The sequence below is a fragment of the Toxotes jaculatrix genome, chromosome 24 (genome assembly GCF_017976425.1).
Source record: "Toxotes jaculatrix isolate fToxJac2 chromosome 24, fToxJac2.pri, whole genome shotgun sequence".
NCBI classification, from domain to species: domain Eukaryota; kingdom Metazoa; phylum Chordata; class Actinopteri; family Toxotidae; genus Toxotes; species Toxotes jaculatrix.
This window is the reverse complement of record NC_054417.1, coordinates 2,963,732-2,979,503: the sequence shown is the minus strand read 5'-3', so window position 1 is coordinate 2,979,503 and position 15,772 is coordinate 2,963,732. Positions and strand designations below refer to the sequence as shown.

The window sequence follows — 15,772 nt, the reverse complement described above, 5'->3', positions numbered from 1 at the left end:
CAGGGCGGTGCCTTCACTGTCTTCAGGAGGGACCTGCTGAGAGCTGCAGAACATGGGAATGAGATGCTTTCACTGTCTGATCATCTGTGAAAAGCAAGGAAGGGAAAAAATAACACGTTCTAATAGCAGTGTTACAAAACCACTTCAGACAGCGTGAACTAAGCCGCATATTTTTTATCTTGGACTTAGTTTTTAGTCTTGTTTCTGCAATTTTTATTATGTAACCCCTCAGATAAGTATGCGACTGCAGTGGTTTTTAAATTGTAATGCACACCTTACGTTGAAAATGTTTACAGAAGCAGTTGTTTTGTTAAACCAATGTGCATCAATATGAATATTTATGGTTTATTTTGAGAGCAGTTTTTTTCCCCGTTTTGTATTTTGTATTATTCCCTTTTTGTACTATCATTTAGATGTTTGTGTACAGGAATAATCGACTTTTGCTCACGTTATGAACTACGCAAGTCCAGAGTGTGATTTTACTGATTCCTCTACATCCTGCATAGTGCAGTGTGGCCCTGGCTGTGTGGCAGCGTGGATCAAAGGTGTTCTACCTGCCAGGTGACATGTTTCCCCTAAAACGTCTCTCTGCCATGCCTCTCTAATTTATGTCCTCTCTGTGTGTACTATGGGAATTACTGTATTTTCCTGAAGGTCTCTTTTTTTCCATTGAATAAAATCAGAAGTAATTTACAGTGTGCTGTCATTCTTTGTAATAGTTGTCCTAACAAAAGTTGATTAACTCCAAATGCTGGAACCATAACTCTGCTCTGTGTCTAATTTATTGCACTACCAATGCCAACATTTTGAGAAATGTCCTCATTAAAAAGACAGATACGTTCCAGACTTGGAAAAGTTAAGGAGGAGTCTGGAAGCCAAATATTTGGGGGAAATTAAAGGACACATACCAGTAAGATGCAGTGTGATCAGAATAAAATCTTAATACAATAAAAAATACAGTGTTTTAAACTGAGTTGTAGTAAAGTATAAAGTAGAGAAATACTCGTGTACCTAAAATCGATATGACTTGAGGACAAGGTCAGATTTCTCTAGTCCTGAAGTTATATAAAAAACACACTGAAGAACAGCCTTCTGCCCGCAATACCATCAAATCTTTATTTAAACGCAGTTAAAAAAAAACAAACAAAAAAAGAAAATGTACTTTCCTCTCTGTACCACAAGGCGGCGCCTTTGCTCACCTGGCCCCTCCCACCAGTGATACAGCACGGTAGAGTTTCCTGTTTGGGACGAAAAAACATTTTTAAGTTATGGAAGCTGAATATTTAACGTCGGGGTGATATTATATCACAGACCAAACAAAGGTACGATGTGCATGTGTATACTTACAAGTACACACATTGTGAAGACATCAGTTTCCACGCGGAACACACTTTGTTTCTCACTTCACTGCTCTTCTGCTCTTATTTTGAAACACACCGGAAGCGGAAGTTTCCAGGTGACTCGCTGCAGCCTGACGTAGCCCGACTGGGTCACGCTGCAATCCGACCGGATGTTTTGCGTCGCCAGTATGTGATGGGATTGTTTGTTCGTCTTCTTTTCGGTCTCAAAGCTGATCGTGCGGCTCCGGCGGCGGCCCAGACCGGGTGAGTACCTGCGCAACGCCGTATGGGAGCGGACCGGTCCTCCGCAGGAGCTGCGGGACGGCGTGGGGGAAAGCTGCAGGGAGGTCGTGACGGCGTTTGGTTTGCAGTGACCGTGCACGCCTCTGCGCGCTCCCCCTAATATCTATACTGTAGTCGGTGTGGATTACAGCCGCTTCAACAGGCTGGACGGGGACGCTGCTGCGCCGTTTGTCACTTTGTTGACTGGAAATGTTGTTAAGAGATGCCGGAGGAGAGGCGGTTTGTTTGCTCAGGAGGGAGGCCGGAGCCAAACACACGCTCCCACTAGTTATCGGTTCTCTGTTGGATTCACGGAGGGACAGGGAGACAGTGGACTCTCTGTGGGTCTTTTTTTTTTTACACCTGTCTCATGCTTCTTTGCCTGTCCTCTGTCTGACAGTTGTGTATTTGCTGCACAGAGGTTATTGGTGGTTTCCCTGAAGCCCTGATCAGTCCAGGGGTTTGGGGGAGGGCGGGGTGAGCAGGAGCCCCAGCAGCTGTCTGCACTCCCCAATCAGACTTTAGCCCATTTTGCTGCATGTTTTTTAAAAAGTGTGGTCTGGAGAGGTGTTTCCTATCAAAGGCCTTTTAAATTGCAAATGTCAAAGGTTCATTTAAGTCAAATAAGCCAGTGTCTCACTTACGGCACAGAATTTTATCACAGATGGCAAAGTTTAAAAGTCCCTTGTTGTGTTATTGTGGTTTTAAACCTCTGAATGTGATCTGAGGGCCGCGGCGGTGGCGTTTCGGGCCCTTGGCTCTTCACAAAGGCTTCATTTGCTTAGTTTTCCATGGTGTAAGTTGTGATTTGAATGAGCAGCTTGAGCCCGAGCTGGTGAGCGCTGCCATGATCTTCTGACTGAATCTATACTGGCTGGTTTGGTTGGTGTTGTCAGTGCAGGGGTCAGAGGAGAGGTCAGAGGGGTCATGAGGGCAGAGGGCCCCCTTCTGTTGCTTAGACCGTGGTTGTTGTTGTTTATGCACATCTTTTTTTTGTATTTATTGTAATCTCTCCTGTGTACTGTGAATCTGTGTTCTGTTTAATAAACGATCAGTGGCTGAAGTATCTGTCGGTGACTGGCTGTCATGAGTCTGCACAGGGAAAAAGGATCATCCTGTTGTCGTGGCAGTTGTTGGGAGCGGCACACACCTGTCTGTTGTGACAGCTGGTCTGCAGAGTGCTCCTCTGTGTGTGTGTGTGTGCGCGTGTGTGTGGATACAGTGCAGTTGGTCAGCTGCTGTATCTCCCCTCACCACCGTTATCTGCTGACTCAGAGCGCATTCTTATTTAATCAGGCAGTTGTTTTCCTGTTGAGCCACAAAGCTGAAAGCACCCTTATTTTATTTGGCGAGTCGACTGAGAACACACACACACACACACACACACACACACACTGTGGCCTGCTCTCTGTTGCTCTTGATAGCATGGACGTTTGTCTTCATCTTGTCAAGTGAATGTTTCTGTTGGCACTGATGTTTTTCCATGTCAGGCCATTGGATCACTTTAACCGGCTTCTGGCTGTTCTCCTTTATACGTCCCTTACAGGTGATAACGCAGAATAAGGCCGGAGCTACATACTGTGTGCACATTATCACCAGTAGCCTCCTTTAATACAGTTGTGTTGCACTGAAGTGACCAACAGAACAGGTTCAGTCCAAACTTTTTCCACCTTGGCTCAGTGCCCTGATGTAGCTCATCCTCTGTCCTTTGTGTGTTTAGTGGAGTGCTCCTGGCTTTGCAGCTTGTGTAGCTGTGTACTCTTTAACATGCATTTGCATGTTGGTGGTGGCACTGGTGCAAAAGCACACATGCATAGTTGTGTTACTTTGGAATTCATATAATGTCGATGTGGTCGTGTTATTTTTATAGATTTATTCAAATTCTGGATGTTTGTGCGCGGGCTGCTCAGACACATGAAAGACAGAGAGGCAAAGATTTGTGTTTCCGAGTCATCTGCCCTAAGTGTGCCCCAACAATGAGGGACAGGTCCCCTCCTCATACTCATCTGGACATAAAACTTTGTGAAGTTGCCCCCCCCCCTCGCCCTTTTTCTCTTTCAGCCCAGCCACACTCTCCTCTTTCCTCTTGCACTCTCTTAAAGGCCACGCTGGTCTTTCACCCAGCCTCGGTCCTTTCTTCTGGTTTGAGCCCCCTCCACTACCACCCCCCCCCCCCCCCCCCGGCCCAAGACAAAGGGAGAAGAGTGACTGTGGTGCTCTGTAGCCAGGTGTTCCCTATTGCTGCCCCGGGCCGTAATAGCACCAGCCCTCACACTGCAGCTGCCCTCCCCAGCCTCCCATTGTGTAGCTCTATTGTTCAGCCGCCCACCCCTCGTTGATTCATCGGCCACACAGGGGTAGCCCTTTCAGACTGAGGAGAGGAGTGTGTGTGTCTGTGTGTGTGTGTGCTGGTGCACGTTGAGTACGCGTGCCTTGGGGAAACTGGGTGTTGCAGGCATTTGCCCACAGCCACTCCCCTCCTCCTCCTCCTCCCCCCTTGTCTCTGCGCCTCATTGTGAAACAGCCACGTTGTGATTGGTGGAGAAGCAGCCACTCCAAATGAGGGAATGGCAGACATTGTCGGTCCATCTGTTCTGCCACTCATTGTCCAACTTGCCTGTTCCTGTAGGGAGAAATCGCAGAGGACAGAGGCGTCTGGCTGGAGTTGGATGCTCTGTGTTGTACCTGCTGCTCACACAAACATCGGGCTTGGATGTTGCTGCTGTGGGAACTTTGGGACCGTTGTTTTTCTCAGTTTAGCTTGCAGAGTTTTCCTGGCTGGTTTTTGAGGATTTAAATATGCGGCCATGGACTAATGTACTTCACTTTCTTCACTGTTGATCTTTTAAGGCCTGGTAAGTGTGATGATGTCCCCACCTGCCTGCTTATAACCTAGCTTTTATGCTGCAATCTTACTGTTTTGGTTGCTTTTAAATGTAAAAATCCCCATTTTGGGGAGTCCAAGTATGACCTGCATGGCAGGTTGCTCTTTTCCCAACCAGCCTGTGCAGGGCTGCAGCATCATAAATCACTGATATACCTTCAGCTATGTGGCCTAAAGTACTGGATTCCCTCGAGCTGAAATTGAAGTTTAACCACGACCTGAGCTCGGTGAGCAGCCCCGAGTCGTGAGAGTCGCAAAGTTTGCTTAAAGTGTGCAGCTGTTACACTGGCACTACAGTTGTTTGAAATTCAAACAGTGTGATTTGTGTTGATATGAAGCTTGTGTGTGAGTGTGTGTGTGAGAGGGGGGGGGGGGTAACAAAAAGCAGGGTTCTGTTTTTTCTGGGTCAGATGACGCTGGAGTAAGCAAGAGGCGCTGTGGCTTAACATGTTGGCTTAGGGAGGAGTGTGTGTGTGTGCATGCAGCTTTGGCAGTGTACATCTGATTGTGTGTGTGTGTGTGTGTCAGTGCCTCCCTGTCCCGCTGCGTCTTTCTTGTTGCTCTGTTGGCTGTGTGGAGACAGGGGTGTGTGTGTGTGTGGAGGGGAGACACCAGTTGCGAGTACTGCTCAGCAGACATCTGTTGCCCTGCTGCTGGCGGGGAAAGCCTAGTGCGCCTTCTTGATGCACACACACACACACACACACACACACACACACACACACACACACACACACACACACACACACACACACACAGTATTCCCCCGGCTGATTATTCTGCCCCCTTTTTTACAATAAGTTCTGCACAGTGTCGGCCGTGCAGTGATGTCCCGCCAGACAACCCCCCTCTAGTCCTCCCTTTAACCCCCCCCCCCCCCCCCCCCAACACACACACACTTACACAAAGCCCCCACATACAAAGCGCTGTAACGACTGTGTTACATATTCATTACTGCCTCTATCAAAGGCAGCAGTGCTGCTGTGTGTGGGAGCTGGCGGATGTTTGAAAGATGCAGCGGCTCGGCGTGGAGGTCAGGAGATGGTGTGATGAGGCTGATTGGTCCGTTAAGATGAGGCCTCATGCAGTGAATGTTTTATACTGTGGAACGGGGACCACACTAGAAGACTTTTATTTTTGTTTTGTATTCAAATCCCAGCTAAGGAAAGAACAAGCTGTAGCAGGATTATGATCAGATTTGTAAAGATTGTATTGAGATAAAATGAGGTTGATGTGAGTGTGCTATAGTTTAACCAAAGGAGTAAATAAACCACCTGAACAATAAGACAGAAAAGATCCAGCACTGATTATTCATAATAACCAGCCGTATGTTTTACAGAGCAGTGTTTCTCTCAGTGTTGCATGTGAATGTTTGCTCATTTGTTGGTGCTTTAGTAGTTAATTTTCTTTGGATTTTGGAGTGTTTGGTCTGACACAAGTCGACATTTCAGTGTGTCAGTTTTGTGTGTGTTATTTTCCACAGTCAGTATTGTATAAGCAGAAGTTTCTTGTCTGTGAGGATTGTTTTTCTGGTCCTGATTCAGGCTGGGTGCCGTTTTTAGTTGCGAATGTTGTTGTTGTTGTTGTTGCCAATATGCTGAGTTACGGTGCTGATCTAAAAACAATAACTGTTTTTAATAATGTTGCAGAATATTGACATGTTTTTGTACCAAAACGAAGAAGTGAAATGATAAATACACCAGCAGCTGAGCTGGTGAGAGCCTCTGTGGAAGTGTGTGAAGTGCTGGAATAAATCAGATAAACAGGATGATGACTCTGACCAGACAGAGGATGCAGTGATCTGACTTATTTTCCCATCTGATATACTGAATGAAAGCCCACTTAATGGCTTAATGTGGTCAGTGTCAGAAGGGTCTGAAGCCCTGATGTTGTATTTTACAGTCGCAGACAGCTGCTGTGATGCCTGAAGACTTTGATTATTTCTGTTTGATCAGAGTCATCGGTGTAATGTCGAGTCTGTCGGGTGGATGATGTGAAGCCTGAGAGTAAAGGTAGTGTGGTTGTGTCAGTTGAGACAGACAGCAGAATAGAGTGTGCACGAAATGTTCCCAGTTGCTCCACTCTCTCCACATCAGTGTGAGTCACTTTTTGAGGCAGGTGTGTGTGTGTGCGCCTTTTGCACGTGTGTACAGGCACCATCTAATCTACACCCACTTGCTGATTGATGCCAGGTTCCCAGTCCTAATCACTGCTGCAGGTCTGTTGTTGTCTTGTGTGTTGGGGTGGTTTGCCAGTGAGGCACACTTAAGCCCCTCCCTCCCCCACACTAGACTTTTTTTGCAGTGTGTGTGTGTGTGTGTGTGTTGTGTGTGTGTGTGTGTGTGTGTGTGTGTGTGTGTGTGTGTGTGTGTGTGTACGTGTGTACGGCGGGTCACCGTCTGAACGTTGCAGCCTCTGTCTTGGCATTTGGAAGGGAGAATGCTTTCAACAGCTGTAGCTTAGCAACAGTAGCTCGGCCACGTTGCTAGGCAGCCCTTTTTCATAAAATGCGCTCCCGCTCCACCCCCACCCCACCCCACCCCTCTCACCCATCCTCCAGCGTTAAGTCACTTCCCCTTCCATCATCTGTTTTGTCCTGATAACGTGGGTCTGAGTTGTGTTCTGGGGTTTAAACACAACCTTGTTTAGCTGGAGTTTTATTTAATACAGCAGACAACAAGTGTAACTTTCATTGAAATCAATGAGGCACAAGTGGCATGTATGCAAAATACAGACTCTGTGTAGTGTTTTAACGAGTGGCTCTCGCATCCCAGTGAGAAGAAGCACATGGACACTAATTAGCAGGTGGAACGTGAGGGGGGGATGGACTGTTGGCCTCATTCTTATTTTTGTTTTAAACCGTTTGCCCTCTGTTCCCCCGTAGATTAATGCGCTGTGGTGTGCCCCTATAAGAACACGCTGGGACCAGACCAGAAAACATGTGGGAGTCCATTAATTAGGGTGGGAGGCCCCACAGGCTCTTTGTGTGAGCTAGTCTGCCTCAGCTGGCTGAGACAGCCCGTCAGAGCCAGAGTAAACAAGACAGCTGAGAGAGAAGTCAGACTTCCCTAGAATGACAGTCAGAGTTGACTTTGCTGGTGCTGTAGCTTAAATGTGTTGTAGTACATCAGTGTAATTATGTCGACCACAGTCCCTCACTCTGTCTTTTTATTCTGTCCCTGTGTTTAGGCTCCGACGAGTCGAGCTTTGTGAGAGGGCAGCAGTCAGCCCGGTGTGCTGGATGTCTGCGTCAGATCCATGGGTCAGAAGGACCATGTGGAGGCAGGAGTGGGCCATGTCCTTGACCCGGGGCTGGATTTGGAGTATCTCCATGTAGCGGGGGCGGACCGGCAGGCTGGCGGTGCTGACGGGCTCCCTGCAATGGAGGAGCAGGGGGAGAGCTCCGGTAATAGCAGCAGTGCCACTTCTTCTTCTTCTTCTTCTTCTTCTTCGGCTGAGGTGGAGGAAAGTGCTGAACCTGATGTGGAGTGTGAGACGGCGTTGTCTTGCAGCTCCACCCTTACTGCTGGTCCTGATGCGGATGGAGGAGAGGGACTGGCGACTCACAGCAAGAACACGCACCAGCTGCTTTGTCGGACCCAGTGTGTGGACCTGGGCACCGAAGGGCCTCCCGAGCCCCCTCCTGAACTCTCATCAGAGCTTGAACATGACACTCTGGCCCCACCCAGCTCCCTGTGTGAGAACCCACCGGACGCTCTGTCTCATCCCTCCAAATCAGAGGTGGTGCCAGAGGCTGGTGGGAAGGAGTACCAGGCTAAGCTGGAGTTTGCCCTGAAGCTGGGCTACTCCGAGGAGACGGTGCGGCTGGTGCTGTCCAAGCTGGGACCTGACACTCTGATCAATGACATACTGGGCGAGCTGGTCAAACTGGGCACCAAGTCAGATGGCGAGCAGGCGTCAGGATCGTTAGCCTCCACCTCGTCCTCTTCGTCCTCCTCTTTGACCTGTGGTTGTGCTGATTTGCCAGACGGCCAGAGGTTGGAGTCTCCCTGTCCTTCAGACTGTCTGTGTGACCGGGACAACCTGCGGCCGATTGTGGTGGATGGAAGCAACGTAGCCATGAGGTCAGTGATGATGACATGTCACAGAGTGACATTGTAAAAATAAGGTAATATAGAAATAGGTAATAGTAAATATAGCAATTTATTAATATAATACAGAGGTTAGTTAATGTAGTAATTTAATTCCAGGCCCAAACAGAGGTTTGCATTGACTTGCAGCACTTGTGTTCTGTCTTATAGTCACGGCAACAAGGAAGTGTTTTCATGCCAGGGCATCCAGCTGGCTGTCGACTGGTTCCTAGAGCGTGGCCATCATGACATCACAGTGTTTGTGCCAGCATGGAGGAAAGAGCAGTCTCGTCCTGATGCACCTATAACAGATCAGGAGATCCTGCGCCGCCTAGAGAAGGAGAAGATCCTGGTCTTCACTCCCTCACGGCGCGTTCAAGGCCGCCGTGTGGTCTGCTACGATGACCGCTTCATTGTCAAGCTGGCGTACGAGTCCGACGGCATCATAGTGTCCAACGACAACTACCGAGACCTGGCTAACGAGAAGCCTGAGTGGAAGAAGTTCATAGATGAGCGGCTGCTCATGTATTCCTTTGTCAATGACAAGTAAGTAAGGGGTGAATTAGATCCTTCTCTCCCAAGTTACAAATACACCAGTATCCTTAGTGCTAATATCACTAAAACGGACATCAGTATCTTTAAATTCTTCTTTGCCATCTCTCAGATTCATGCCCCCTGATGACCCTCTTGGCCGTCATGGCCCCAGCTTAGACAACTTCCTGAGGAAAAGACCTGTCATGCCTGAGCAGAAGAAACAGCCTTGTCCATACGGTGAGAACAAAGATGTACATTCACCAAATTTAACATTGCACACATACAAACACACCCCACAGTCTTATTCCTCTATTTTAACATGTGCTGCTTTACAAACAGACAATATATGTAAAGACCACAGACAGCAGGTAAACAATATTAGAATCCCAACACTAAAATGATGTATCTGCATACTGGTGACCTTGCACCTTCAAAACATTTCATTATCTGTGCAGGTCACATATTGACTTACACTGCCTGTCTCTTTCACTCCAGGAAAAAAGTGCACTTACGGCCACAAGTGCAAGTACTACCACCCAGAAAGAGGCGCTCAGCCTCAGCGTGCTGTGGCTGACGAGCTGCGAGCCAGCGCCAAGACCTGTGTCACCACAAAGAACCAGGGAGACGCTGGGCTGGTGAAGAGCCACAGTGTGCCAGCTGGCAGCATTGAGACAAAAAAAGGCGCGCCAAAAAGGCAGTCAGACCCCAGCATCCGAGCTCTGTCGTACAGCGATGCAGAGGAGAAGCTGCTGGCAAAAGGGAGGGCGGAAAGCCAAAAGAGCAGCTTGAGTAGTGGTAGCAGCAGCAGCAGCAGCAGCAGCAGCAGCAGTAGTAGTAGTAGTAGTAGTAGCAGTTCAAGCAGCAGCAGTTGCATCGGGAGCATCACCATGTCCCCAGCCCCAGGAGGCCCTCCATCCAATCTCAGCCTCTCCCAAGACCCACAGACCAGAGCAGCCACTCCTCACAGTCTCCTTCCAGCCCCCAGCCATGACATCTACCATCACTGTGAGTCCCCAGACCTCAGCTACTACTCAGTAACACGTGCCTACTCAGGCCTGAGCCTGTCCTCCAGAAGGAGCCCCGACTGTCGCTTCCCCAGTGACGTAGACCTGCGGTTAGGCTCCATGGGCTCAGCAGGCTCCGAATGTGGCAGTGAAAGCGGCGCAAGCTGCGGTAGCAGCTGTGACTCGTATGGCGAGAGGCCGTGTCCCGGGTGCCCCTCGGACACCTTACTGGAAGACAACATCCATTTCCCTAACCCCCACAGCCGGCTGTATCCCCATCATGCTGCATCGAGCCGTGAACTCTGTGGCCTTCATCCTGCCGATTACACAAATATCCCACACAGCCACACGTCCGATTCCGGCGTTCACAGTTATCACCTGAGTGTGGCACACGGGCAGAGCCGTGCTCGAGACCAGCCACCACCAGAGGCTCCCCCAAAGCGCCCCCTCTACCCCTTACCCCCACATCTCCAACACCAACCGCTGGCTGCACGCTCCAGCTGCCCAGGCGACTACCACTCTCTGCCCCAGACCAACCCTCACCCCCCTGGCTCTCCCCTTGGCCGCTGCCTGGCTCCCACGCGAGCAGAGAGTGTGTCAGACTCGCATCTGTATGAACACCTCTCTACTTCTCACCATCACCACCGACCAAAGGCTTTGCCCAGCTGGGACACGTACTACAGACAGCCGCCGTTGCCACCTTCCGGGTACGAGCCTTCTGCCTATCAGAGTCTGCCAGACACACGTCAGTCATCCTGGCACGCCCCTCCCTGGCCACAGGATGGCTACACCCAGCGCCACTCCTCCCACCCAGCTCTCCACCCATCCCCAACGCATTACCTAAACCAGCCCCCACCTCCAGCTCGCTCTCCTCACCCACCTCATCCATCCAGCACTCCTCTCCCACCTTACCCGCCTCACAGCGCTCACCTGACAGTGCCCTCCCACGCACCTCCCTCCTACATGCCACAGCACCCAGAATCCCCTGCACACAGCCACTATGGGGACATGAGGGAGAAAGTGTACATCAACTTGTGTAACATCTTTCCCTCAGAGCTTGTGGGCCGGGTGATGGCCAGGAGCCCCCACGTCACTGACCCCCAGCAGCTGGCAGCCGCCATCCTGGCAGAGAAGGCCCAGACAGGCTACTGAAGAATGATGGGAAAAGTTGTCCACTGCTCAGGACTCTGTGGGAGGGCAGGAGAACACAAACAAATTGGTTAGCATCAGCAGACAAACAGGAATTTGCCTTTGCAACACATGAAAGCATGTCAGGTTTGCATAGTGGAATACTGGAACACTTTTGGATTGTCTGAAAGGAGGGCATTTTCTTTTCTTATGACATTAATGAGACAATGCTGAGTTTAGAAGGAAATAAAATGCTGAAGATAATCCAAATCCAGCTCCAGTCACTGCACAGCGACAACGAAACCAACTCAACTTTAAAAACAGTTTGAGGACCTGCTCTATTTTTTGGTTTGTTATTTATTTAGTAGCTTATTACGTGTGTCTTTCACAGGCAAGACTTGTTATGCATCAACATTTAAAGGCACTTTTCATTTTACAGCCCAATCGTAACCTCATGCACCGGTTTCACGTGCATGAAATGTGACTGATAAGAAGGATTATTTAAGCAGTTCCACCACCTTCGTGACTACAATCTGATTCGGAGGAGATATGCACACACATTATGTGCACTGTACAGACCTGAGTCAAACAGTGTTTGAAAATATTTTTTGACTATAAATACATATTCTAAGTTAATGTCATATACTTTCCTGTGCTTTTCTTCATTTGAGGGGTGTCCAATCCCCGTCTGCTACTCTTACTGTCACTGTAAGACAGTTTGACTGTTTCAAACTACTATTTGACCAAGGTCTAATTATATTAATCTCTTTGTGTGTGCTTTGTGGTCGTTGTGTGGGGTTTTTACCATGTTGGTTACAAAAAAAAAAAAAAAAAAGGTGTCTGAAAGATAGTCGTCTTATTTGAGATGACGTCCGTATTTTGGTCAGAGATGTAGCTGTAGAGATGGGTGACCCTGTCGTGTGTACCTTAGTTTTAGTAAGGGACATCTCTCTCTCTATCTTTCTCTAACTCTCTCTCTCTCTCTCTCTCTCTCTCTGGCCCTTTATTGTGGGCCGACTCTGGTTTCTGCTACAGACACAGAACATCTCGACATCAGCTGACGAAACATGTATGTATTGTAAATATATTTAACACATTTCCCCTGCTGTGCTTTTGGCTGACAGCGCCTGCTGTCGTCTGTAGCAGATCCCAGCTGAATCCATGCTAGACAGAGAAAAACCTTGTTTGATACAAATTGTATCATGAACTAAGTCGCTGATGTTATATACAGTACATGGACTTGTTGATCCGTATTTATCAAACACTCTTGATGTATTGCTATATGATGAAGTGCGTTGACAACACATGTTCCAACTTTTAATCTTGTGGAAATAGCTTTGAGACAATTACTTCAAATACGTTATGAGACAAAAGGAGTTGTCCGCCTACTATGTTTAGGTATCGTAACTTCTTTACCTGCGCTTTTGGGTTTGAAGCTGGCTTATTTTCTACAGGAGCTCCAGTTACATCACAAGTGAGAAATGTGTTTTGCTTTACTGGTTGACAGACATCACTGCCCGTTTAAGAACAAAGGCCAATGAGTCTGTTTTTCTCCACGGTGCTCGGGGGTTGGGGTCAGTTCATTTTAAAGCTTCTTTTAGATTTTTTATTAAGTCAGGAAGTGACTGAATAAACATGACATTAAACAACCTGTTATTCCTGTAAATTGCAAAATTGAGTGGACAGACCCCAACCATGTGTAATAAGTTCAGTTTTATATTTGGGTCACTCCCATATCCCATGGCAGCCATTTTGAAGGCCTATAATGTCCTACTGAGGCTCCACCTCCACCAGGATTCACTAATAGATGCAATATTTGCAGTAAAGCTGTTTTTGACTGAGGTCTTTTGATAGAATCATAAATTATCAAATAGACATTTGATATTTTAGGGACGACATTTCCAGACATCTTTGGCCACGGTGCATTACAGGGTGGAAGCCTGAATAAATGACACGTAAACAAAAGGTTCAGATTCAGCACGCACAGGTTTAATTAGTGGGACATTAAATATTCTGAATGCTATTTGCCTTGATTGCAGTTTTTTGACCTACATATTTGGCCAAATTACAAAGTTTATCTACTGTATCAATCTGAATTCCTGTGTTTAAGTACTCACTGATAAATGTATGTCAGCTTCTGTAAGGTGATTAGCTGGACACAGCATGGTTATACCTGGCCAGGTAGAGCCCATTGACGGTGTAAAGCCAGTTCAAAATGGCCGCCATGGAATTAAAGTCTACACGGTGAGCTCGTCACTCAGTTCATCACAAGCCAGCTACATAAAGCCCGCCGGTGTCTTTCCCGTCTGACGTGTCTCATTGTACAAATAATGAATAACTGTACGATAACACGTGCTGTGGATGAGAGAGAACCTTTGTGTGTATCGAAGAAGCGCCTCCTCTCTGGCCTCCTGGCACTGTGTGTCAGTGTGGCACCCGAGCGTGGGCCCAAAGTAATGCCTCTTCATGGCATTGTGCTTATGACACATCCAATACTCTGAACTATGTTCAGCTAACTGTTATGCATGTTTTGATTTGTTTTGGTTTCTGCATGTATTATTGTGTTTGATTTGTCTACAAAGCTGTGTTTTCTCTTGTGGATGTTAGTCTGGCTGTTACTGTGACATGATACTAGCTTTTGAGAAGCTTCTAGGTTTAACTGTACACACGGCTGACTTTTTTTCTCTGCTTGATAACGTTTTATTTCATATATCACTTAGTAGTAGTTTCATTAAAGCGCCCTTCTTTAACAAACAGTTGAAGTCGAGTGGGAAGGCTGTCTTGTTTTCAGGAAAACTTTACATTAACAATAAAAAATCAGGAAGCATGTTTTGGGAGGCGTCCCAACACGATGGTACATGATGATGGAAGCCATCACGGTTAATTGACTTCTGTGCTGTAGATATTACAATGCTGTACAGGCCATTACACTCTAGTAGAATTAAAGTCCTCTGTTTCAAATTATGTGCTGTCTTTTTTTCATTGCTCTTTGTGGTATAACCCCCTATGTTGGCTGCACATTCACAGTCTTTCCTTTTTCAGCCTTCAGGGGGTGCTTCATCTCTTTTCCTTTGGTTTTTTTCCAGTTTGAGTTGCACCTGTTGCCCATGCGCTAATCAAACCCATGTGACCGGGGAGGAGGGGACTCAGGTGCAGCTTATAAGGCGTTGGGGTAACTTCCGCTCTTGTTGGCGGGTGGAATACAGGAGTATGTTGTGATTTGTCCAAGCTCTGTTTCTGGTAAAAACGGTTTCTGTTGCATTAAGGTTCCAGCTGAAGCTTTCCTGTTAGACTACACTCAGCATGCCGAGTAGCATTTAAAAAGCTGTGTCTTAAATAGGGATGTGGATGATTAGTTGATCATTGAACAGTAAGGCCTGAGTCTGTTGTTAGGGCCTAAGTGCAGCTCCCGCTCCACGTTTGTAAGCCGCTGCTCGTTTTGTCGGGGTTTTTTAAAAACGTGTGCGTGGCGGGCTGAGAAATAATTACAGCTGGAGTGTGATAAGTCATTTGAGGTGTCAATATGTGTTTAATCCATTTCTTAGAGGAGTAGCTTTCATTTTGTATTCACAGGCTGATAGTTGAACAGGGAAATTCTTTAAACGTGGTATCTCCAGTTACAGAAGTATGATGCATGTGAACATACAGTTGCAGGAAAAAGTATGTGAACCCTTTGGGATTATGTGGAGTTTTGCATGAATCACATTCTTTTTCCACCCTGCACTGTGAATGTTCAATAAAAACATATAATGTTTGTGTAGTATTATTTTAAGCAGGCTGTGTGTTTCTATTGTTGTGACTTAGATGAAGTTCAGAGCACATTTTATGACCAACCTTGCCGAGATGGCGGCGCGGATGCACGCAGCGGCTCGAGGCCTTCTAAGTTTGTATTAGTGTTTTTGTTTGTGTTTTCACTCGCATTTCAAAGACTTGAAGCCTTAATCCAGTACGGAAGGGCTGAATTGTGGTTATTGGGGAAAAACTCCGCACTTTATGCACCCCCAAAGCTGGATTTTAACTGTACGATTACACGTGCTGTGGATGAGAGAGAACCTTTGTGTGTATCGAAGAAGCGCCTCCTCTCTGGAGCTTTTGAGAAGCTTCTAGGTTTAACTGTACACACAGCTGACTTTTTTTTCTCTGCTTGATAACGTTTTATTTCATATATCACTTAGTAGTAGTTTCATTAAAGCGCCCTTCTTTAACAAACAGTTGAAGTCGAGTGGGAAGGCTGTCTTGTTTTCAGGAAAACTTTACATTTACAATAAAAAATCAGGAAGCATGTTTTGGGAGGCGTCCCAACACGATGGTACATGATGATGGAAGCCATCACGGTTAATTGACTTCTGTGCTGTAGATTATGTTTATGTTATTATGTGCTGTCTTTTGTCATTGTGGCAGCCTACAATAACAATATGTTGCATTATATTTACATTTATATGAAAGTTATAGTTACAAGCAGGATGAAATGTGTGGGCCTGTGTGTGTCTGTGTGGGGTGTGTCCGTTT

General features: G+C 47.1%; 1 protein-coding gene across 1 annotated transcript; it reads left to right on the top strand.

The window, feature by feature from the left end:
• Positions 1 to 1,479: 1,479 nt before the first annotated feature.
• LOC121177854 (probable ribonuclease ZC3H12C) lies at positions 1,480 to 14,190 on the top strand. Its single transcript, XM_041032235.1, has 5 exons — positions 1,480 to 1,604; positions 7,696 to 8,591; positions 8,769 to 9,143; positions 9,262 to 9,368; positions 9,627 to 14,190. Exons 2-5 carry the CDS (start codon positions 7,765 to 7,767, stop codon positions 11,285 to 11,287), a joined length of 2,970 nt encoding a protein of 989 aa, XP_040888169.1. The 5' UTR covers positions 1,480 to 1,604; positions 7,696 to 7,764; the 3' UTR covers positions 11,288 to 14,190.
• The last annotated feature ends 1,582 nt before the right edge of the window (positions 14,191 to 15,772 follow it).